Below are 23,923 nucleotides of genomic sequence, written 5' to 3'. Positions count from 1 at the left end.
ATTTTAAATTGATTATAACATAAAAATATATTTAAATATTGACATAAAAATATATTCAAAGAGAAATAAAATGCTTGGAGCAAGAATTATTTTAGGCATGAAAACAAAGGGGGAATGAAGTGAGTTGAGAAATAAATTCATTTCTCAGTGATATTTCTTAACTTATGTAACTGTCTGATACTGAAAGAAAATGTGATATTATATAACTTCTAATGGTTACTTTAAATCTTATGTTGTTACATATGGTTTTATTGGAAAGATCAATCCAAACATATAACAGAGCTCAAGTATCACACAAGAACAATTGAAAAAAAAAAAAAAAAAAGAACAAACATTTAAGGTAAGAACCAGAACAAAAGTAAAAAGTTAAAAATTTAAACAACCAGGAAAGGAAGATAAGAAATGTAGTCTATACAAGGAATTCTTGAAAGTTCTGACATTCAATATAGTTTGCTTATCTCACCACATTTCTGAGACTCTTTATCTAGTTCTGGGCATATAATCTTCCAGCATGCGCACTTGACAATTTTACATGAGCATGCAAGTGTCATATTTTTTACGACATCCGTTATTTTACCGTTTTTGGCATGAAAAATGACAGAAATGAGTGAATATTGATAATAAATTTGTTAAGAAATAAAATATTAATCTTTTTATTGCAAAATACAAATATCACATTCAAACATAAGTAAATTATTTTTAAGTTCTTATGTTAGTGAGATGGAAATGCAATGATGTATTTCATTATAGAAAATTTTAAATTTATTATTTAATAATTATATTTTAAAATCGAAGCTAAATTTAATATTTACCAAAGACAAGTATAGATAATAAAAAAAGAAAACACCTTTAGGAAAAAAAGTAAGTTTAGCATTACTTACTTCTGCAAAAAAAATTTACTTCTTACTGGTTACAAAAACACACTTTAAACTAACTTTAATGTTTTTATTCATTTCTAAAAAATAGAAATAAAAGAAAATAAGAAATGGAAATCGCTATTATTCTCCCATCCAAAGGTTTCCTTGTCTTTCTTTTCTTCATCAGATAATTCTTGAAGAATCCGTGCAAACTCAGCTTGTTGCACATATTTTTTTGCCATGAAAACCGATATAAAATTTACAGAGCCAAATGTATTCAAATTAAAATAATACAAGGCAATTAATAACACAAAATTACAAAATATTTGAGAAAAAAATATTTTCCGAATTTTAAAACACGACCATGTGTCGTAAATTTTATGAAAAAGCTGCCACGTAGCACAAAAGCCCAGTTAAAAAAAAAAAAAAGTCAAATGACTTTCTGTTGGCACATTGCATGATGTGGGGAAGGGTAGAAAGGAGGAATAGAAATGACCTTCAGACCTCTCAGCTTCGATATGCGAAAAATGTGCATTAAAAACTGAATTTGTCGTAAATTTTGCGCATACGCACGTGTTCGTGACGCCTGAATTACAAGTTTGGCTTATACTAGATAGAAGGATGCCAATTCTATTTACATGATGTGCCTTACAATTTTGGCCTGTTTGCAGAGTGAAGTTTGTCACAGCCTCTTTACGGGGTTTTCGACAAAACGTTTTCCAAGTGTCTTTAGTGTTAGCCCAGGATTTGCCTTGATCAGATTTAAGAGTATCCATTAATTTCTCAAAAATATGCTTTTAAGTGACTCTACAGGAAGTGGTTTGCTGTCTTGTGACTAAGTGTTCCTTAGCTAGTGAGTCTGCCTTTTTATTACCGTCGATACCTACATGTGGAAGGGATCCATTGAAAAATGATTTTTTTGTTTTATTTATCAAGAACGTTCAAGGTTTGTCTTATTTCTGAGATAATCTGAGTATCTGTATCATGATTTATAACTTCAGCCTGGATGGCTGCTTTGGATATACTTGCATCTGTGATATCCTTAATTCACACATACCGTCTGGGTAGTGCTAAATGAATAATAGCTATGGCTAAGGCTGCTCAAAGTAAATCTGTTATTAAAATAATGAATTTGTATGTTTATCACATTGTGAAGAAAACAGCAGTTAAAATCAACAAATTTCGAGTGCACATAATCCTCCACCCAAATATGTACACCTTAAAGTTCAAGTTTTGAATTTTTTTCTATTTATTTCATGTTTTGTGCAAATTTCATTGATTCTTGCTTAACAAATTCAGCCATTTAAGAATAAACTGTTTTCCCTTGGCAAAACATAAGATATTTATATTTGGAATTTTATCAGACAACGCTGTGATTTGAAAGAAATGCTGTGCCACTCAGCAAAGTATTTGATTAACTGAACAATTTAAAAGCAGCATGTTGAACTCAAGCTATAACACTTTTATCTTTCCCATGCTAGTGTGTGTTCATTCAGCAAATTATAAGATATTTAACTTTTAAATTGGATGTGTCTAATGCTGATTAACAAATTAAAGGATTTAAAAGCCATGAACACATTTCCCAACTTTTTAAAGCTGACAGTACAACTGTTGTACCAAGAAAATTATTTCCTTTAATGTTGACTACGATGCAGCTGAAAATCCTCCCCATCAGAGAGTACTTCAAAATTTTTGGGTGATCTGTTACAATCAAATACTTTAGAATGGTTCATTAGCTAATTTTGGATAACAGAAACATTGGTTTTTAAGAGCAAGGGGGACTGCTGTTGAGTCTGGTGTATTGTCTCCTCTTGATAATGCTATATTTGATTTAATTCCTCTTTTGTATTTTCTCTGGTTTTTGTAATTTTTAGGTTTCAGTATTGTATTTCATATTTTTTAATTCTTATTTTACATATTTATAATGTATTTTGAAATTTAGTGGTATCAAATTTTACTTTGTGGGTCTTTGTGAAATTGGTTTTAAATTTTATTTTTTATCTGCCTATATATATATATATATATATATATATATATATATATATATACATATAATAAAAGGAAGAGTCTGTGTGTTTTTTGTCCATGCTGCATGTAAGCTAACAGACCCAGGGCTATGAAATTTGTTACATAAGTGCATCTAGAAAAGAGCCAGTGTACCTCAAAGCGATTTTTTTCCCCCAAAATTCAAATGATTTTTTTTTTTTTAATTTTGTATTTTTTGATGAAATTGCATCAAAATGATAATTCTCTCACATTATATCAGCACTGTTGCCACTTAGAAAAATGAGGGCGAAAATTCTGTGCCATTTTTAAATTTAATGTTTCTTTTTAGAGACTAGATCTTTGTTGAGAAAAGGCAGCGTGAAGTTGGTTAATTTATTTACTAGGATAATTAGTATTTTTATTGCTTATTTCATTGTAATTTTTTATATGTTATAAATTTTATTTATTTATTTTTTAAAGCTGTTCTGCAGAGTATATTTATGTGGGGGGTAATAAAAACAAACGTAGTAGTAAATCACCAGCAGGAATTTTGATGGCGTATCCATAATGAATAGGAAAATCGGAGGCAAAGGTAGCATCTTCATTTTTTATTTCAGCAAACATGTATACAATCAAGTTGGCACATTAATTGTGCCTATTCCAAAAAGCATCCATTTTTGATAAATTTGCAGTAAGAAAAAAGGAGCAGACAGACTGTAGTCCAGCTAGGCCAAAGCATAGAAAGCAAGTGTGTTATGTTCAGGGTGAAATCTTAATTCAGACTGAGTTAGTTTTTAGTCCTCAATGTGTTTTGATTGGATAGTTAATATTGCTGTAAAATTATTATTGGCTGTTTTAGTTCCATTTACATCATCAGAATTACGTAAGAATCATATGGCATAGATTAGTCTCGAAATGATGCAGTGCAAATAGAGGTTACTATTTTTCGAATAGAGAAAAAAAAAAATTATTTTTATTACATATACAGTGGTGGCCAAAATTGTGGACACTTTTGGAAATTTTTATGTTTTTGAACTTTGTATGCTTATAGAAACCGTTACGTTTCACAAAATGCAAACTTGTATATATCATTTTAAGGAGAATTTATTACTGAATTTAATACAAAACACAAAATTCAATTATTTGCAATACAAAAAGAGTTAAACGATAATAGTTATCTAATGATCGCAGTGAGTTATCAGTACTTAGTAGGGTACCCTTTATTTTTGATTACCACTTCACATCGATGTTTCATTGAGCTGACAAGAGTTTTAAGCTCTTCTTCCATTATTTTATTATGCCAGAAAACAATTATAGCCTCAATTAGTTCATTTTTATTTGATGGGCGCCTCATTCGGACAAGAGTTTTCAAACGGTGCCACAAATTTTCGATAGGATAGAGGTCAGGACTGTTTCCTGGCCATGACAACAATTTAATGCTCTTTGTACGAAACCATTCTTTCGATATTTTGGCCGTGTGGCAAGGAGGAGAATCCTGCTAAAAAAATAAACGAAGCGTTGTTGGGAAAGAGATCTCTAATGGAAGGTAGAAGTTTTAATTCTAGAATAGTGTCAATGTATTTTCTGGCATTCAGTGTCCCATCGATGACATGAAGGCGACCAATACCATCTGCTGACATGCATGACCAAATCATAACACTAACTGGGTTCTTCACAGTTGCTTGAATGCAGTCAAGATGTAGCTCTTCTCCTATTCTATGTCTTACATATTTTCGCCCATCACTACCGAATAACAATATCTTAGTTTCATCACTCCATATAACTTGTGACCACTGATCATCTTTCCAGTTAATGTGTTCTTTTCCCACTGTAGTCTTTTTTTTTTTTTTTTTTTTTTTTTTTTTCCGTTGCTGAAAATTAAGATAAGGCTTTTTTCGTGGAATTCTACCTCTCAGTCCAACATCTGTTAATCTTCTCCTGATTGTTCTTGAACTGACAGAAACACCAGCATCATTCAGATCACTTCTGATGACCGCTGATGACATTTTTCTATCTTGGAGACATAGTCTTTTTATTCTTCTGTCATCAATAGATGTGGTGCACCTTTTTCGGCCTTTTCGTTCTGTGTTTTTTATTGAATTTGTCTCCTGATATCGTAAACAAAACTTTCGGACTCCAGATGTAGTCACTGAACCAACCCACCTGTCTTGCAATTTCAGCACAGGAAAGACCACTTTCTCGTAACATAATAATATTACATCTCTTTCTTGGTGTCCAATCTACTTTTATTTGATGTCATTGCTTGACTAAATATTAAAAATTTTTACAAAAATTCTTACTTGTAATTGCAGTGTATAAGAAGGAGGCCCTCCTTCTACAGAACAAAGCAAAATAATGAATCGTTTCAAGCGTAAACATGATGTCAGCTTCTACTGGCAGTTACTGACATTTGATTGGTTCTCAAAACAAGAACAGTGATTGGCCAGGAAAGCTAGACATTACAAACCACTTCATAACTGTGTTTTTTATTTATATTAAAGTATATAACTTTCTTTGTATTGCAAATAATTGAATTTTGTGTTTTGTATTGAATTCAGTAATAAATTCTCTTTAAAATTATATATACAAGTTTGCATTTTGCGAAACGTAACATTTTCTATAAGCATACAAAGTTCAAAAACATAAAAATTTCCAAAAGTGTCCACAATTTTGGCCACCACTGTATATATATTTCTTCAGCACTGTTTTTTAAATAACTATATAAAAAGTTGGAGATTATTTCCTTTTCCTGTTATCTAATCAAGTGAGTCTGGTTATAAAGCTAAACTCGGTATATTATCATAATTTATTTCATAATTTATATCTTCTTTATGCTTTTACTTAAAGGTAAGATTTGTGTTATATACAACTGATGTCATTTGTATCATCATTTTATCATATGTTTATTATTGTACTAAATCAGTGGATAGTGTAATTTAGCCTTTGTGTTTACTATACTAAAATTCATCTTTCGGAAATTCTTTATAATTTGAAACCCTGTGTACTGAATAGGAAAGAAGTATATTGTTATTTATAGATTATGTTACTTGGCATTCATTATTTATAATGAAAAAGTTTTTGAAGAATGTGCATCATTATTTCATGCTGCTGTTTTCTGGTTTGCAGAATGAATGTAATTCCGAGACTTGCACACAGATGACAGCTACAGAGCAGTGGATATTCCTTTGTGCTGCTCATAAAACTCCAAAAGAATGCCCTGCCATTGATTACACACGGCATACATTAGATGGCGCTGCATGCTTACTCAATAGCAACAAATATTTTCCTAGCAGGTAAAAATATTTTAAGAACACTTAGTCTAAAATTTGCTAGATGTTTCAGCATTTAAACTGAAGAAGATAGAGCCATATTAAAGATTTTTTCCCTCCCAAATAACCTGTGGTTTAATGCTGCATGCATGAAACTTGTATCTGGGAAATAAATTTCTGAATTCATTATTTTTACGTACAATGTGCTGAGATCATTTCTTTTTGTTGTTTATTTTTTATTTTTTATTGTTATTATCAATGAAAATGCTGATATTGGAGAAAATTATTATGATCAATTTTAGGATGCAGTAAATTTTTATTTTGTTCAAAGCCAAAAACAGTTTTGCTTAAACAAAGTTTAGTTACTATATAAATTATATCCTCATATTTTTATACTGGTGATTTATCATGTTTATCTTTATAATATAAAAGTATTATTTATATAATCTTTATAAGAATCTTATCTGTTTCATATTCTGCTCTAAACTCAAAAAGTGCTTTATGGTTGTTACAGCTTATCCATGTTATTAGTAATTAAATACAGTGTATATCAAGTTTTATTTATTTTTCAAAAAAAAAATTATGGATTTGTTAAAAAACTAGTTGTATGATAATTAAGGCAAAATATTTTTTAAAATAACACTAACTGGGTTCTTCACAGTTGCTTGAATGCAGTCAAGATGTAGCTCTTCTCTTATTCTACGTCTTACATATTTTCGCCCATCACTACCGAATAACGATATCTTAGTTTCATCACTCCATATAACTTGTGACCACTGAATATCTGTCCAATTAATGTGTTCCTTTAAACATTTTTAAGAAAAAGTTTTTTCAAATTTTTTCTTAAAAATGTTTGCAATTCGATATTAATAATATCAAGCAAATGATTAGAAGTTATATAATATGCACAAAATTTGTGATGTGCATTTTCTCCATTCCAAGACCTACATATTTATAAAAGTGTGTTACTATATATAAAAGAAAATTGTCCTTCAGGCAGACCTAAAAGAACCAGTTTTAGATCAAGTCATCATGTACATGATACTTAATCTGAATTTGTACAGGATTTTATTAATCATGCTAAATTGTTGTGTGCCTTGAAAATATTGGCAAATAAGGTAATGTAATTTTATGTTTTTATAAAAGTTTGATAAAAGAGCATATATTATCTACTCTTCACACCAAAGAATACGTTGTCATGAAAGTTCATGATCGCAAAACAAAAAAGAAATTAATGAAACCTAAATATGTTGTAGGCTCATTGACTTGATTGATAGAATGAGTTGATGAAATGAGCATGGTCATAAATGACATTCACAAAGAAAAGATTTCAAACTAAAGGGAAAATATTTCTCTGTGTACTGAACATATATTCAGAATTATACTTTTTGTGTATTAAAATTGGGAATATGTATATATATGTCCTTGCACAATATATCAGGGTTCGTACGGTCCTTAAAAGTCCTTAATTTTTTCAAAAATGATTTTTGGTCCTTAAAAGTCCTTAATTTTGGCCAAAATGAATAAACGGTCCTTAATTTTTCTCATTTGACATTTCTTATCATTTCTAATGATTGCCATTCTAAGTGTGAATTACGATTTCTCATGAATATGGAATTAAAATAGCACGGCTCTTATCCAATCTGTTGGCGGATTTGCGTTGCAAACGATAAAAAAAAAAAAAAAAAAATTAGCTACCCGAACGAACGTATCGGTGTCTGATTGGCTATTCACCCAATCTTTCGAAACAGGTGTTATCCACAAATTTAGGGAGATTGTGACGAAAGCGTGAAGCCGGAAGTTCTTTAAGAGGCGAAAGTGATGATGAAGGTGCTCGAGAAAAAAAAGAGGGGGATTCTGAAAATATTTGCCAAAATTAGAGCAGTCCCAACCTGGAAGGCCACAACCCTTCCAACGCCAATAGGAACAAGATGCCTGGAAAGTGCATTTTCAATAAACTGTGGCTTCATCAAGCTGACTACAAAGACTGGATATTGATGGATGACAATCCTTAAATGTGGTCTTTGTCTGAAACAAATTAAAATTTCTAGAATGGGAGAGTCAGCGCTGAAAATTCACATGAAAATTAAGTTTCGTTTCATCATTTCAATTTGTTTTTACATGGTTTTACTTAGCTTAATTTCTGTGTTTGTTTCAATTAAGCCATAAATTAATTTTTTATCACCTTCTACGGAGTTTATTCTCTTTTGCACATGCTATATGTATGGGATATCGGGATTATGAGTTTATTTCTACAGAGGGTCTGTTATCGATTTCGCGGGAAATCTGTTGGCTCCATTTCGATTTTAGGTCGCCAAGGGCAAATTCGGTAACACTAGCCGAGAAAAAGTGAAGTTCGGAAATACGTTTTGAAGCTTCAATAGACAATTAAATATTTGGTTTAATCCTATGCTGTTGATAGTAATGCATTATTTTTACTAATGGCAATACAATTATTAGTTGAAAATAACTAACTAATTAAAAAAAATTTTAATATTTTTAAAGCTGAAAACAACTAATTGAAACTAATTTTCCTGAATCAACTAGATGCAAAATTAACTTTCATGAATTACTAAAGTTATTGGGTAGAAGTTTAACTGAAAATACACATTCCATATTATATATATATATATATATATATATATATATATATATATACATACAGTACAAAGTCCGAGGTCTGGACTCGTCGGGACTTCAGCAATCCCAGATTTGAGATTTTTCCGGATATTAGATCATTTTAAATCTACTAAGATGGCATGTAGAAATTATAAAATTGAAAATATTAAATTGTGATTTATGAAATAATGAAGCATTTATGATTTAAAGTGTATCAAAATTTACAAAAGAAAAGAGCTTAATATTTATATGTTTACTTTATTAAACATTTCTTTAAATGTGAGTTGTTTGATTTGTTTTCTCTGCTAATACTTTAGACTAATACTATAGACATATAATTTCTTGTTCAGTTATTAAGTTCCATTGTTCAAGTCCTGTAATTGCTGTGTCGAGAATTCCGAATAACTTGTCAATCAAAATTTTTTCTCGTTCAGTAACTATCTGTTACTTTCTTCACTATCGGTAGCTGTATTTTCTGGATTTAGAACCATAGTACAGATTTCGCCCTCCATTAATTGATTGATGATTGGGCATTGTCATCGCAATGAAAAACTTCTGTTTAACTTCCCTAAATTCTGCCGCCTGGTGCAGCTATGCGAGCTCTGGCGCTGGTTCTGGCTTTATGTGAATAACAAATCAGTTATTCTTAATTCAAATAGCACTAAATATAATCCTATGAGTATCATTAACAAAATCTATTTTTAGCATAAGGAAAGAAATTTCTGCTAAATATACCCTTGTCAACATTTTAGCGCATTAAACTTAAATCTGTAATCGGATAATACTCTGTTATTTGGCGTCGCTGCATGGGTCATCAGTCAAGTTGTCATCCGTTGATAAACATGCAGTGATGAAAGCAAAATACAATAAATAATTATTCGCGATTTCGGCATCAAGGATATAAAATATTAGTTGGTGTAAAATTAACAAATGTTTCGGTTTGAGATTATGCCAAGCAGATACGCAGCTATGGAATCAAGTTACTAACCACACAAATTTATGCTAAAATAATTATTTCTTCAATAATGAGATATTTTATTTAGCGCCAAATTGAGATTAAGAATCGGGATTTCCGGCATGTTTTTTTTTTTATGATGAGGGAAAAAAATCTGATGCACGTGCGTAAAGCATACCCCTTCCCTTCAAAAAAGCCCTAAAAAATTGGTTGGTGGTGGCTTTGAGGTCCGGATTTTAGATCATTCCAGATACTGGATGTCCGGATCTCGGACTTTGTACTGTATGTATGTATGTATATATATATATATAATGTATACTTTCTCTATTCAAGTATTCACTGTGACAAGTATTCTTATCTTGTCACATGAACCGGCCTCTGTGGAAAGGGGCTTCTAAAAATAGCAATTGAAATTGAAAATTTAAGTGACTCATCATACATTTTTCAACGCACAGTATTTGATTACATAAAATTTTCTGGAGGTGTTCTTAATATCAAAATTAATAAAGAAATGAGATCAGCAGCAGCTTCTGCAAGGTCTAAATATATGCAGTATTTAGAAGAACAAAAATCTTTAACTAAATCTGAAAATTCAAAGAGGAAAAGAAATATTATTGAGGAAGAAATTGATTATATGAAGCAGAAGAAAAAATTTCTTCAAAGGGACATTAAAGATATTAATGAAGAAGTAGATGCTTTAGCAGATGAAGTTGAGACCAGCAGGAACATTGATTTTTGTTTATCAAAGCAAATGAACTTAGAAGAATAGTTAAAGAAAAGGAAATAGACATAAATAAATCAGATGTTAAAATAGCTGAACAGATTTCAGATTTAAAAAAAGCACAAATGTTTTGTATCTTTTATTGCACAGTTTATTATTCTAGTATCTTTCAAAAAACCAAGGAAATAAATTGTATGTTTACAAATCAGTTATTTTAATCTGCAAAATATTCTTACATTGTGATTATAATAGTAGTTGACTGTGTTTAAATAAATATCAAATGAGTTAAATAATAATCATGTAAATCTCTAAAATAGTGACTGTTATTAGTGTAAAATACACTTATACGTGTTTTTCAAGAAATTATGTTCCTAATTTAATGTTATCTGCTTCATAACTTGTAGGGAGTTAGTTTAATTTTCAAAATTGTTTTATGGTAAGTATTAAATTGAATTTAATAATAGTGCATAATACACACTTCTGTTAGTTTCTTAAAGTGAAATTACAAGCATGAAGTCAGTTGTATGGATAATTGCTTTATTCTATTCGTTTTTTTGTTTGCTGATAGGTCCTTAATTTTTTCTTTGATGGTCCTTAAAAGTCCTTAATTTCCATGTAAGGAAATGTGTACGAACCCTGTATATACAGTCAAAAGTCGTTAATTCGGACACCCATAATCCAGACCTCAAAGCTAAAAACTTTCTGTGCATGCGCCGCGTTGACACATGCACATAGGCGTTTACGCGTGCGCGTAAGACCTTTACGACTGCGCATTTGCGTGTGCGCAGGCGCAGAATACGTTTTTGTGTGCACGTTTAATGTATAACGGACAGTATAAGCTAAAATTATCTAATTATCTATTTCAGTTAATGTTGATGATTGCGTTGTTCCTTAATCTTCGAATTGGATGCGGCTTATTACGTTTTGTAGACTGTAAGAGCAATTTTATAAAAGTAAACTTGAACTTTCGATTATGTCAAATAGAATTTCTGATGCTGGAGCTCCCAAAAGATCTACAAAACGAAAGTACGTTTCGATTTCCATCAAACAAAAAGTGGAATTGCTGCAAAAAATGGATAAAGACATGAGGAAGGTGACAGAGAGGTTAGTGAAAACGAAAAAATTTCGATTGACAAGTTAGTCAGTATTCTCGGCACAGCAATTACGGGACTTGAACAGCGGAACTTTGTAACTGAACAAGAAATTTTGTCTGTTTATAGAATTAAAGAGAAAGTATTAGTACATAAAATGAAGCAACTTAAACAACTTACATTGAAAGAAATGTTTAATAAAGTAAACAAATAAATATTAAGCTTTTTCTTTTTGTAAATTTTGATACCCTTTAGATCATAATTGTTCTTTATTTCATAAATTATGGTTTCATATTTTTAATTTTGTAATTTCTGCATGCCATTTTACCAGATTTAAACTGATGATCTATAATCCGGAATCGAAGTCCCGACGAGTCCGGATTAACGACTTTTGACTGTACATGTTTAGCAGCATATTTTTTTTTTTATTTAGGGGCAGTGTCTTAACAGACAGGACACTCATAGCCAAAGATTAACAACTATTTCTCCTAGAAAATTTATTTATTTATTTATTTTTGTGTGTGTCATTCTAACTAAAGTTTTTTAAAACCCTTTCGTGGGCCGTGGGAAGATTACTTCCCACCTACATGATCTTGGGAAATACACCTGTGGGAAGCGCAAACCCCACTATAATATATTGGCTTTGGTATTATAATGTTGGGAACTCTAATTCCCACTTCAGTGTTGTGCTGCCATCTGTGTAAATCGATTGAAAACAGAATTACCACATTTGTTTTGAAAGTTCGAATGCGTTGTGCGAGATCTGTTCCACTGAGACACCTGTTTTGATTTGACATTTGCATTGCTATACAATTCTGCTACAAATGTAAGTAAAACACTGTTTTTATTATAATAACGTTCTCTTATTTTGTATATTTCTGCAAGAACTATCTAATATTGAATAATAAATAATGGGTGGAAAGTGAAAATGCTATTGCATTGTGTATAAAAGCCACGTGCAATAGGTATGTTGGAAAAATTAGAATATTTTTGAAAATACATTTAAAAATATCATTCAATTCTACTGAGAAAGAAAAGGATTATTTTGGCATGATTTTTACCGAGGAAATTTTACAGAATATTGTTGACGAAACTCACATGCAAAGCAGCCTAAGAAGAGGAAGAGATTGGGTCATACCACAAAAGACATTATCCTGAACTGGAAAGAAATCACATCAGAAAAATTGAAAGCATGGGTAGGTATGCTTATACTCATGGGGTAAACATCTATTGCCTGAACTGAAAAACTGCTGCAGCACAGACCCTATTCTCAATGTTCAATCAGTAGCAAGAATAATAACCGCAAAGAGGTTCAAAAAGTAACTGGGATTTTACATGTAAACGATAACAGCACAAATCCATGTGGGCAACTTGGGCATGATAAACTCGATAAAGTCAGACCAATCCTCTGACAGCTCAATGATTCCATACCTAAAGTCTACGAACCTTCGTCAATATTATGAATAGATGTTTATGATAGCTTTCAAAGGGAGAACTTCATTGAAGCAGTGTATGCCAATGAAGCCTATAAAAAGAGGTTACAAGGTGTGGTGTTTAGCAGACTCTAAGACTGGATATATTCAAAAATTTGAAATTTATTGTGGAAAAGAAACTTTTGATAATAAGGGTAAAATATTGAGCTTAGGGGAACAAACTAACCTAATGGAAGATGTGAAACAGACAGGTCATCTTATAGCCTGTGATAACTATTTGACATCTTTTAGGCTCACAAAAAGTCTACTTATAAGTGGTCTGTTTTCTGTGGGGATTGTGAGGCTGCAAAGGAAGGATCTTCCACCAATGCTGAAGGCTAATAACAAACTACAAAGGGAGGAATCAATGTTCCTAACTAAGGAAGGTGTTGCTGCAATAAAGTGGATGGACAAAAAGGCTGTTACATTGTTGACTACTGCACACAATTCAGCGATTATTGCATCTGTAAATAGTACACAAAAGGATGGTACTAAAACAGAAATACCTTGCCCTAAAGCTGTTGCAGTATATAACGATATCATGGGAGGGGTTGATTGCTTCGATCAAAGAAAAGAAAGATACCAAATAGGAAGAAGATCTGTAGAATGGTGACATCATATTTTTGATTTTCTTATTAATCTTGGCAACGTAAATAGTTTTATACTGTGGCAAGTAAACAAGAGAAACAGAAGTTTAGACCAGCTAACATTCCGTATAGCATTAGCTCGTCAACTAATAGACAGATATTCCTCGAAAAAGGAAAGGCCGTCCTGCTAGCTTCCAAGCAAAAAGGTGTGCAGTTCCGGACGATATACGCTTATCCAATGTGGGAAATCATATGCCAAAGATGGTTTCCAACTATAGACAATGTAAGAAATGTAGCACAAAGGCCCAAGAAAAGAGGACCCACTATATGTGTGCAGTATGTGATGTACCCTTGTGCATTGCAACATGTTTCTCATCTTTTCACAGCAAATAATCGCCTTTAAATTGAATTCTCTCTATGACCATAAAAGATCCCGTGGGAAGTATACTTCCCACCTCTAGAATTTAAATGTAAACAAAAAATTTGGCAAAATAAAATATATTTCCTTAAATGCTATTGTTTAGTTGATAATAAAACATAAAAAAAGGGAGAAATTCAAAAGAGAAATAAATGGCCCACGAAAGAGTTAATGAATATTTTGTAAATGTGAAGATTTCTAAGATTTCTGTACTAGCCTAGTATTTAAATCAGACGTATGTTAATTTCATATAAGGCCACTACTGTGGTTTAAATCAATGAAGTTACATAAGAGTGACTTTGTGTTTTTAATATTTTTCCATGCATGTTACATAGATGTGATTCCCTGAGAAAATCTTTTATAAAATAGTCCTGTTGTGTATTGTTAATTCAGAATAAAATATTTGTTTGTAATTTGAATAATTTATGTTACAGATTTAGGGGAGAAATTTTTACATTGTAATATTTATGTATTTTTTTATTCTGTACTTACAGAGTGAGCATAAAGGAATCATCTGTAGCAAAATTAGGTTCAGTGTGTAGAAGAGTATACAGAATATTTTCTCATGCATATTTTCATCATAGAGCTGTATTTGATGAATTTGAAGTAAGTTTTTAAAGTTATAAATTATATTTTAAATTCTTTCTGTGTTAAATCATTTTTTTTTCTCTTCTAGTCTTTTTTATCTGAATGTGTTTTATTATTATTTGTTTTACTTTAAAGATTAATTATTTTGTATATTCTTGCAAAATTATTCCTCTGCTGTTACATTTGTTCTGTACTATAGTGCATGCTGAAATCATTTTCTGCCTATTGCTTTAAAAATGTTAAGGACTAAATAAATGGAATTGTTATTAATAAGTTCAGGTACAGAAATCATAAATTAATTTAGGATGTTGGGTTGTCTCACTACTTTATCTGTGATATTAAATAATGAAGTATCCACAAGTATGTGTTTCTTATACAGTCAAAAGTCGTTAATTTGGACCTCAAAGCTTTAAACTTTCTGTGTGCGCATGCCTAAAATACGTTTACGCATGCGCGTTTAATGTATAACGGACGGTATAAGCTAAGCTAAAATTATCTAATTCAGTTAATGTTGCAGATTGCGTTGTTCCTTAATCTTCGAATTGGATCCGGCTTATTATTTTTTGCAGACTCTTAGAGCAGTTTTATAAAAGTAAGCTTGAATTTTCGATTATGTCAAATAGAATTTCTGATATATATTTACTAATATGTAAAGGATCTACAAAGCGAAAGTATGTTTTGAAGTCCATTAAACAATTTTATAATTTCTGCATGCCATCTTACCAGATTTAAACTGATAATCTATAATCAGGAAAAATCAATAATCCGGAATCGCCGAAGTCCCAACGAGTCCGGATTAACGACTTTCGACTGTATTGTGGAAAAAATGGCAGACCTTAGAACCACCATATTTTGAACACACATAGTCCTTCTTCTACCTGAATATATGTACTTCAAAGCCCAAATTTTGAATTTCTAATTTGTTTTTTTATTTATTTCATATTTTGTGCAAAATTAATGCAATTTTGTTTTACAAATTCGTTTATGTTTCAAACTTAGTCAGAAATCTGAGCAGTTTAAAGGAAATGTTACTTGGTAAAGTGTAACATATTTATTTGGTTCTTTTCCTTTTCGGCGGCACAAATCTTGCCAAGCAGACTTTATTGGTGACAACATACATTATACACATAAAAAGTATTAAAAAATGTTAGTTCTAAGAATTTTTTATTTTGAAGGCATAAACATTTTAATATTTTTTTAAATTTTGTAAAAAGCCAATAAATTTGTAAAAAGACATTAATTTAAGAATTTACTATGCTTTCATGGTTCAACATCCTGATTCGGCGGTTCATAACACATCACCTCAAGTGATCTCATCTCATGTAAACTACAATACAAAAATCTAATTATTTACATTAATTTCAAGTTAAATGCAAGAATTATTTTAATTCGTACAAATAGCTTACTCAGAACTTATGTAAAACTGCAGTGCTTTACTTCTCTAGTGCATTCTCATTAGAATTGATGAATTTAACCCTTTACCTTTTCTATATTTTTGGGTAAGTGGTGTGATTGCATCCTCATTGACTTAATTACCGCGAATTGACTTAATTACCTTAGAGCATGAAATTGAGCTATCTGGTAAAAATTCTATGTAATTGTATGCCATTATTAAAATAAACAATCAATCTGATAAGAAATAGCTGCGATTTGTTTTGAAAATGAGGCGTAAAAGATTGCCATCGAGTATATTCTATTTGCATCAGTTGTACCATTATTGGCGACTTTAATCGCCTGCGCCGGAAAAACAGAAAAGTACCATTTATTTTTATATTTGATCAATAAACTCAGCAGAGTAAATGAAATGTTGCCACTGGCCTAAATAAATATTATAAACATTGATGTGCCAAATATAGCCCTTCAGCAAGGCTTAATTTTTCTTTCAGATTTAATCTGTCTGTTATTTATTAACAAACTTAAGAAATTTAAAAACAATAAACCCAGTTCTGGACTTAGAAATTACTCTAGCTAAGCTCATTAAAATCATTATATGTTTTTCTTTATAGTAACTATTTTAGGCACCGGGGTAGTATCTTGAAAAAAAAAATAATAATAATAATAATTGGAAGGAAGATGACCGTGAGCTGCTTGAAATGGAAGCTGTTATTGAAATGGTTTTATGTTGTTTGCAGTAGAGTTTTTATTTTGGTTTCATTCTTGTGCTTACTTTACACAAAATTAATTATACTTATTAATTTTCATTTAAAACCATGTATTTTTACTAACCTTATATGCCTAATTCTCCTTTGTCTGTGCTTTTGTATATAAATTTAATAATTTTTAATTGCTTACTGTGCTTTTGTATATAAATTAAAACATTTTTTATTGCTTGATAAATATTCATTGTCATAGTTGCCTTTCATATACTGTTAGACAAATTTGCATAAATAACAGAAAAATATAAGCACTAAGCCAAATATCTGTTATCTTTTTTAAAATGTTATTTTCAAGAAATAATGCATTCATTCCACTGAATATAAAATTTGTGGCCTTGTTAAAAAATATTTACCTTTTCTTCTTGTGTAGCAAAAGTACTGTTATGTATTTAGAATTAATGCCAGTATGACTGACATAACATAGAAAATTGTATTTGTATTCTTCCAATGTAAATTAGCTTCTCTAATGCTAAATCCCACATATTTTTAAAAAAGTTTAGTCATTCATTGTCCTTCTTTATAGTTTTAATATATTTCTGAACTCTTTTAAACTATTATCTCAGTTGTAATATGTCTCCAAATCATTACTAGTGACTTAAGTTATACAAATGAGATGCATTTTTGGGAAGGAGAGGGTTTATATTTTTTTAATTGTTGACAGATTTAATATGGATAATGAAAAAATACTATTTAATGTTTCCTTTTTTTCTTTAATCAAAGTAAAACCTCTATATTGTATGTTAGTAATTATTTAATTTTCATAATTATTGTCAGTTAATTATTTACTTATTATATCTTTAATAATAATACTGATTAATAATTTTTTCTAGAATGAAACATTTCTGTGCCGTCGGTTCACAGTTTTTGTTACTAAGTACAACTTGATGTCAAAGGATAATCTCATTGTACCAATGTTAGGAGAAGAATCAAATACAACTGAAAGTGAAGCATAAAGGACAGCTAGAAATATTTTAGTCTCATATCAGATACATGTATCATATGCCTAAGATGAAAGTGAGTCAATAGTAATGTGAAAGATCTTGGAACTGAACATATGATTTAAACTGTATGACTAATAATTTTTTCTCCAGTAACTGATTAGGAGTGGCACATTTAATGAAAATTCTAAATAAGAAAAGGCCAGAATGAGAAATCTAACTATGCATTAAATAAAGCTGCAATAATTGAAAACATTTTTACGATAAGTGTAACAAAATAAAGTAATTTAATAATTTTTATGTCCTGTCCTGTTTGAAAATATGTCATATGAACTTGTGAAGTAAAAATAGGTATATTTCTTACATTTCTGTTTCATGTAACTGCCTCATATTGAAAAATGCATCAGCTCAAATATTTTCTTTTATTATCATTATTTGTAAATGAAATCAATTTTAAAATGTTGCTTTTTAAACTTATCTTTTTTACATTGGCAGTTTGTAGTAAAATGTCTTATGCCATAGTCAGTTGTGGAACACCTCTTTTATTAAAAAACATTCACAATGACATTAGATATTAATAATTCTGTGAATAAATTGATGTAATATATATATATATATATATATATCAATTTATATATATATATATATTATATATCAATTTATTCACAAATAATATATTTATTATGAATAAATTTCAGTGAAAAAAGAAAGATTTTCAGAAAATGAATATGAATAAATTTCAGTGGATACAAATGCCACAATACTGCTGCAATTTATGCTGTATTTACTCCTGTGATTTCACCTTCTTTTTTTTAATTTATTTTATCTCTTGGAAATCTAAGGGGAAAATTGATTGGTGTACCATTTCTGAGAGAACTTGTAAATTAAAAAAACATGTGTAGAGATTATTAATGATGCTACTATTGTTCACACACACACACACACACACACACATATATATATATATATCATAGCTGCCAATTCTCTCATTTTTCATGTTATCTACCAGTCTCCCAATAGCTTGCCAAATCTCCTGGCTTTTAAAGTTTAACCTTTGTTAAGGAAAATGTTTCATGACAGCTCCCATGAATTTTTGCTTGCATTTTAAAAGGCAAGAATACTAACATTTTCAAATGTAATGGGCTAAAGTGAGGTACAGTGCAAAAAGGTGAAAAAAGTTAGATGGCTTTGAAAGCAAAATTGCTTCTATACTGCTCACACGATTGGTAGCTGTAGTTTGAACTACATCTTGTTAGTGGTGTGGCGTGATCTGAAGCGAGAAGTTGCTATTTATTAATTTGCATTTAATGTAGACATTACTAAACCAGATTTTTAATAATTTTATTCATTTTATAAAAATGATGCACCTGAAAGCAATTCCACATTGCCTGTAAATAATTGTTATAAAAGTCATTTTCTTAGTTACTTTTATCATCATGGCCCACAGTCTAACATGTGAGATAAAACTAAACTACCATTTGCTACACAGTATGCATGCATATGTGCTATGCTATATATATCTTTTATTTGGGAATTTTTATATGAATTATTAAAACTGTTACTTTCTACAGGTTCAAAACAATGTTATTATCAACATTTGTAATAAAGGCAACATTTCCTATGGCTGATGCAGGAAAATATATTTAATAGTAAATCATAAAAAATCAGCTTGCATCATAGAGGACCAAGTTATATCCCCAACCCATAAGACACAGGCTCATTTCAGAGTTAAAAAAAAATACGACTTAAGGGCCAGGAAATATGGTGGTGTGTGTATTTAATTGTGTTTACTTCAGCGTGGAATATATAGCTAGTTTAATATATGCCCAAATATTTATGTACATTATTATTTTCATCATATGTAAGAGTACTTTGATAAACAAAACTCTCCTTCACTACTGAGGATTTTCTCAGTGTAAAAGCATAAGAAAATTTTTAAAAAATAAATTAGCCAAAGAACAAAAAATTGAGAATAGCCAATTAAATGTTAATGTATTTTAAATCGGAAATGAATTATAAATACAGTGTACTCACTGCCAACTGCGGGCATCCCCCCCCCCATGCGCACTCATTGCTATGTATAGGAGTGTCCAAAAATTAACATATAAGTCTGAACATGTAGAAGATTTCTTCCTAATACAGAAGTCATAGGTGTATCTAATTTTGAAGTCAAGGCCATAACTGAAGTGTATGCCAAAAAAAATCAAAAATGTAAAATTTCTCCAATATGTTGATCAGGAAAACACTTAAGTAATGATTGAAGAAGATAATGACCAAGACCAGCAATAACTTCTGTCAAAACTCTATTGGACTTGATCAACTAAAGGGGATTTGAATGCAGTGATAAAATAGCACTTTCAAAAATATGCAGTGAAATTCACCAAATATTTAAACATTGTCAAAAACAATTTTTTTTTTTTTGAACACAATAGGCATGAAAATTGATAATTTAAATTATCCATGTTTTTCAGCTATCCTTTGATCTCCTTTTCCAGCTTTAGCCTCTCAATAATTGAGCAAACTGTTTTATTCCATAGCCTGAACTGTGCATTATAAAATGAATTTTGGAGTCATTTTGAAGTTCTTTTGAAATAGTATTGTCACATAGCTTGAAAACCTCTTGGTTTTGAAGATTTCAAGGCATCTATGATATATATATGTATATTTAAATTCTCTGTGTTGCTTCTCATCCTTTAGACTACAGATAAAAGCAAAATTTCTTGTTTAGCTATATAATCTTGTTAATCTAGAATTGTATTACTGGTAAAAAGCATGTAACAGTAAATTTTAAAAGGCTGTAAGGAAAAGAATAGTCTGTATTTTCAGTGCATATAATATCCGAATGTAAAACTATTTTATTATCTTGAGGTTGACCTAAGAAGAAAGAATGAAATGACATTTGACAATCAGAATTATTTAATGCTTTGAGATGAGAAAAACCTACTTTCATTGAATATGAAAATGTATTCTGCAGTCTTCAAAGTTCTCGGAGACTAAATATCTATGCATGTCCCGATGCAGAACATAAATTCATGCCCTCTTTTCTTTCCATTTCCCTTTAGTTGCGAAGAGGAAAATTTTAATGTCTTTGGGATAGGATTTTTAAGATTTGAATGATCTTGTAATTCATGCCCAAAGAATATCGGTCCAAGAAAAATCCAAGAATGATCAGTCTTGTAGAATAGTTCCAGTTTGATCCAAAAGATGCTGAATCATACTTTAAAAATACTAAGGGGGTGGAATACACAAGTAAATACTGTAATTTTAGTATTATTACTTTCATAAGTAATTTAGTGTATCTTTAAAGTGGAATATTGAACATATTTTAATTTAAAACTTATTTTAATATATTTTGCTTTGAGAAAAATAGAATAAGAGTTTTATCATGGGATTTGAAAAAATTTGTCAGTGCCTGTGCCACTTTTTGTGTAATTTGATATTGTCTTACAGTAATAATAAAACAAAACTGAGCCTTTCATGAAGTCTGTAACTTAAGAAAAAAAAAATCATGCCTGATTTTACATTTAATATGGTTTTGCCATGACATTTAAATGAGGATCAAAATATTGCATTATCGTAATGTTTGCATTTTGTGTACTTTTCTACTTATTGTACAACTGAAAAATGAAGGCAAAGGTTTTAATGCACATTTCTGAAAATATATTGTGAAAATTCCATTTGCTAAAATGTAATTTACAGAAGTATGCTGTGTATGCTTTCTTTTGTGCTTTTATTTGCATGTCTGTTTGTGTTGTTATAGAATTTCTTGTACATTCAATGATTGGCTAGTCAGCTGTATTTATTTTCTATGGTTTGTGTATTTTCAAGCTGCTTTGATTAGCATCAGTTTATGATAATTATTTTGTGTATTAATTTATGTATTTATGATCAGAAACTCTTCTAATTAACTTGAAAAATCACTTCATAATTTAAATATGATGTTATGCATTGATTATCTGTATATTTGTGTGTAGGTTCTTAGCAGTATCAGATCTAAGTAATATTGTTACTATAATAAAGTGTAAATATTATTTAACATATATGCAGAAAAACATCTTTTGTAGCATATATTGTTGTATTTCTTTTATAATAAATAGAAAAATCAGCTTATAAAGCATCCTCATTTCATAAATCTAGCATAACTTTACCTGAGCTATGACCTGTGATAGACCTTTTTTTTTTTCTTTTCTTTTCTTTTCTTTTTTTTTTTTCCGAAAGAATTGTTCTGGATTTGTCTTTCTTTGGAGATGATATTTTATCAAACTATAATTTATTGAGCATATTATGTACTATATTCTTTTAGTTGTATTGAGTAGTTTGCTATCCATAAAGTTATTTAAGGTTGTATTCTCTACTTATTATTTTAATGTCATATGAATAAATTGTCATTTTAATAATGTCTCAAAGCATGAAAAGATTGAGCATTATTAATTATAAAATATATGAAATTTTCAATATTAAAAAAGGAATGAAATGTGTCTAATAAATATTCTATATTTTTTGTATTATATTTTGATGCTACTTTTCAAGATATTAATTTTTCTTTCCGCATATCAAGATCATTTGCAGAATTATAGATAATTTATTTCTTCATTACTTTTCACCATATGTGGATAATTTAAAACTGTTATTCTTGATTAAATATAAGTTTTACTATAACCCTGTATAGTGAACCCCTGGATGTATTTTCTATTAAACTAAAAGCCCATGAAATATGCCTGTAGACTAATTTATTGGGCATAGAAATGCTTATTGAGAGCATTCTTGGGCATATAAATCTAAAATTAAAATTTTGGTAGCATAAAATTTTTCAAAATTAGACATTTTTAGGTTTAAGATTAAAGATTGGTTGTACTGCTACTATATAAAACTGAGAATTTACATCTCTTTAAAATCTATACTCAGACTTTTCTTTAGCTGTTTTTAAACTGAGAATATATATCTAGAATTTTGGTTGTATGCTATTGCTTGAAACTTAGTTCCATTAAAAAATTTAATATGTAAGACAGATATATTTAAAGCAAAATAATTTTTAAAAGTATGTATGCAGAATTTTAGTTGTATATTATTGCTTGAAACTTAGTTCCATTAAAAAATTTAATATGTAAGACAAATATATTTAAAGCAAAATAATTTTTAAAAGTAACTGGTTTTATAACTACTAAATGAAGTATAATAAATTAATGTATATTTTTAAAGTCAGATAAGTTTGTTGAAAACTACTGATGTTTTACATTTCTTATAAGCACATTATTTGATTTTAAACCATTTGAAACTTACTTTTATTTATTTATTTATTTTAGCTGCAAAATCTTTAAAATAGTTTTTATTAAATGCTGGTATTTATTTCTTTCATTAACTGCTAAATGACGGTTTGTCAGTTAGGGCTTATATTTTTATTTTAAGAAGGATATACTGTGAAGAGGATATTTTATATTACTGAATGCAGATAGTAATTTTTTTATCTGAAAACTCGTATCATAAATGCATAACATAAGCCATCTTTTAATTACTCTTGGCACAGAATTTTAACATTCACTTTATCTGTTTTTCTGTGCAGTAAGAGAATATTGTAAAAAGAATCTTAACAGCATTTTATGAAACATTTGTCTTACAATGGTATAAAAATGCATAGAACAGTATTTTAATTTTTCTATAATTTTATAGGTTGTGTTGCTGAATTTTATATAAAAATGACTTTCAATAATTTAATATAAAATTGTAATGCTTCCATAATTTGCTATATTGGACTTCCCTATTTTTATTTACATTATTTAAAATATAAAGATAGGAATATGTAATTGTATTATAAATTTATATGGTAATAAAAGGCTGTACATATTTATTAAAGATTATTGTGACATGTTTGACTTAAGTGTGTTCATGCAAAGTTATTTATATATAAACTATCAATCTTTGTTAGTGATCTAAAATACTTCTTTGACATAAAATTTTCTGTGGTCAGCCATTGTTTTAATTGTTGCTGTTTTCATTTTTAATAATAGCATCATATAGTGTGAAAAAAATTGAAATTGATTGTAAAAGTTCTAAGAATACATTAAATTCATGTTTGTGCAATGTGCAATATGTACAGGTTCTTTTGGAGTGGGGGAAAGAAGGCATTTACTCCTAAATACTATTATATATATTCATTGCTCCAGTATGAGAATCAAGTACATTCGGAAATAAAGTCTTTAAAATAATTATAATATAATCAAAATTACAAGTATTTTTCAAGTACAGTAAGTTTTCTTAGCCAGATATTT

General features: G+C 29.6%; 1 protein-coding gene across 1 annotated transcript in view; it reads left to right on the top strand.

Moving 5' to 3' along the window:
• The window catches only part of Mob4 (MOB kinase activator 4), a 62,810-nt gene extending 39,176 nt beyond the window's left edge, over window positions 1-23,634 (top strand). The window contains exons 5-7 of the mRNA XM_085817362.1: window positions 5,970-6,136; window positions 14,470-14,581; window positions 17,550-23,634. Coding sequence (XP_085673488.1) covers window positions 5,970-6,136; window positions 14,470-14,581; window positions 17,550-17,672 — 402 coding nt within the window. The 3' untranslated portion in view covers window positions 17,673-23,634. The remainder of the gene's footprint in view (window positions 1-5,969; window positions 6,137-14,469; window positions 14,582-17,549) is intronic.
• The last annotated feature ends 289 nt before the right edge of the window (window positions 23,635-23,923 follow it).

The sequence above is a fragment of the Stegodyphus dumicola genome, chromosome 5 (assembly GCF_044657685.1).
Source record: "Stegodyphus dumicola isolate Sdum_Otavi_A_Nest chromosome 5, ASM4465768v1".
Lineage (NCBI taxonomy): Eukaryota > Metazoa > Arthropoda > Arachnida > Araneae > Eresidae > Stegodyphus > Stegodyphus dumicola.
Note: the sequence above shows the minus strand (reverse complement) of the source record. Positions and strands in the feature narration are given on the sequence as shown.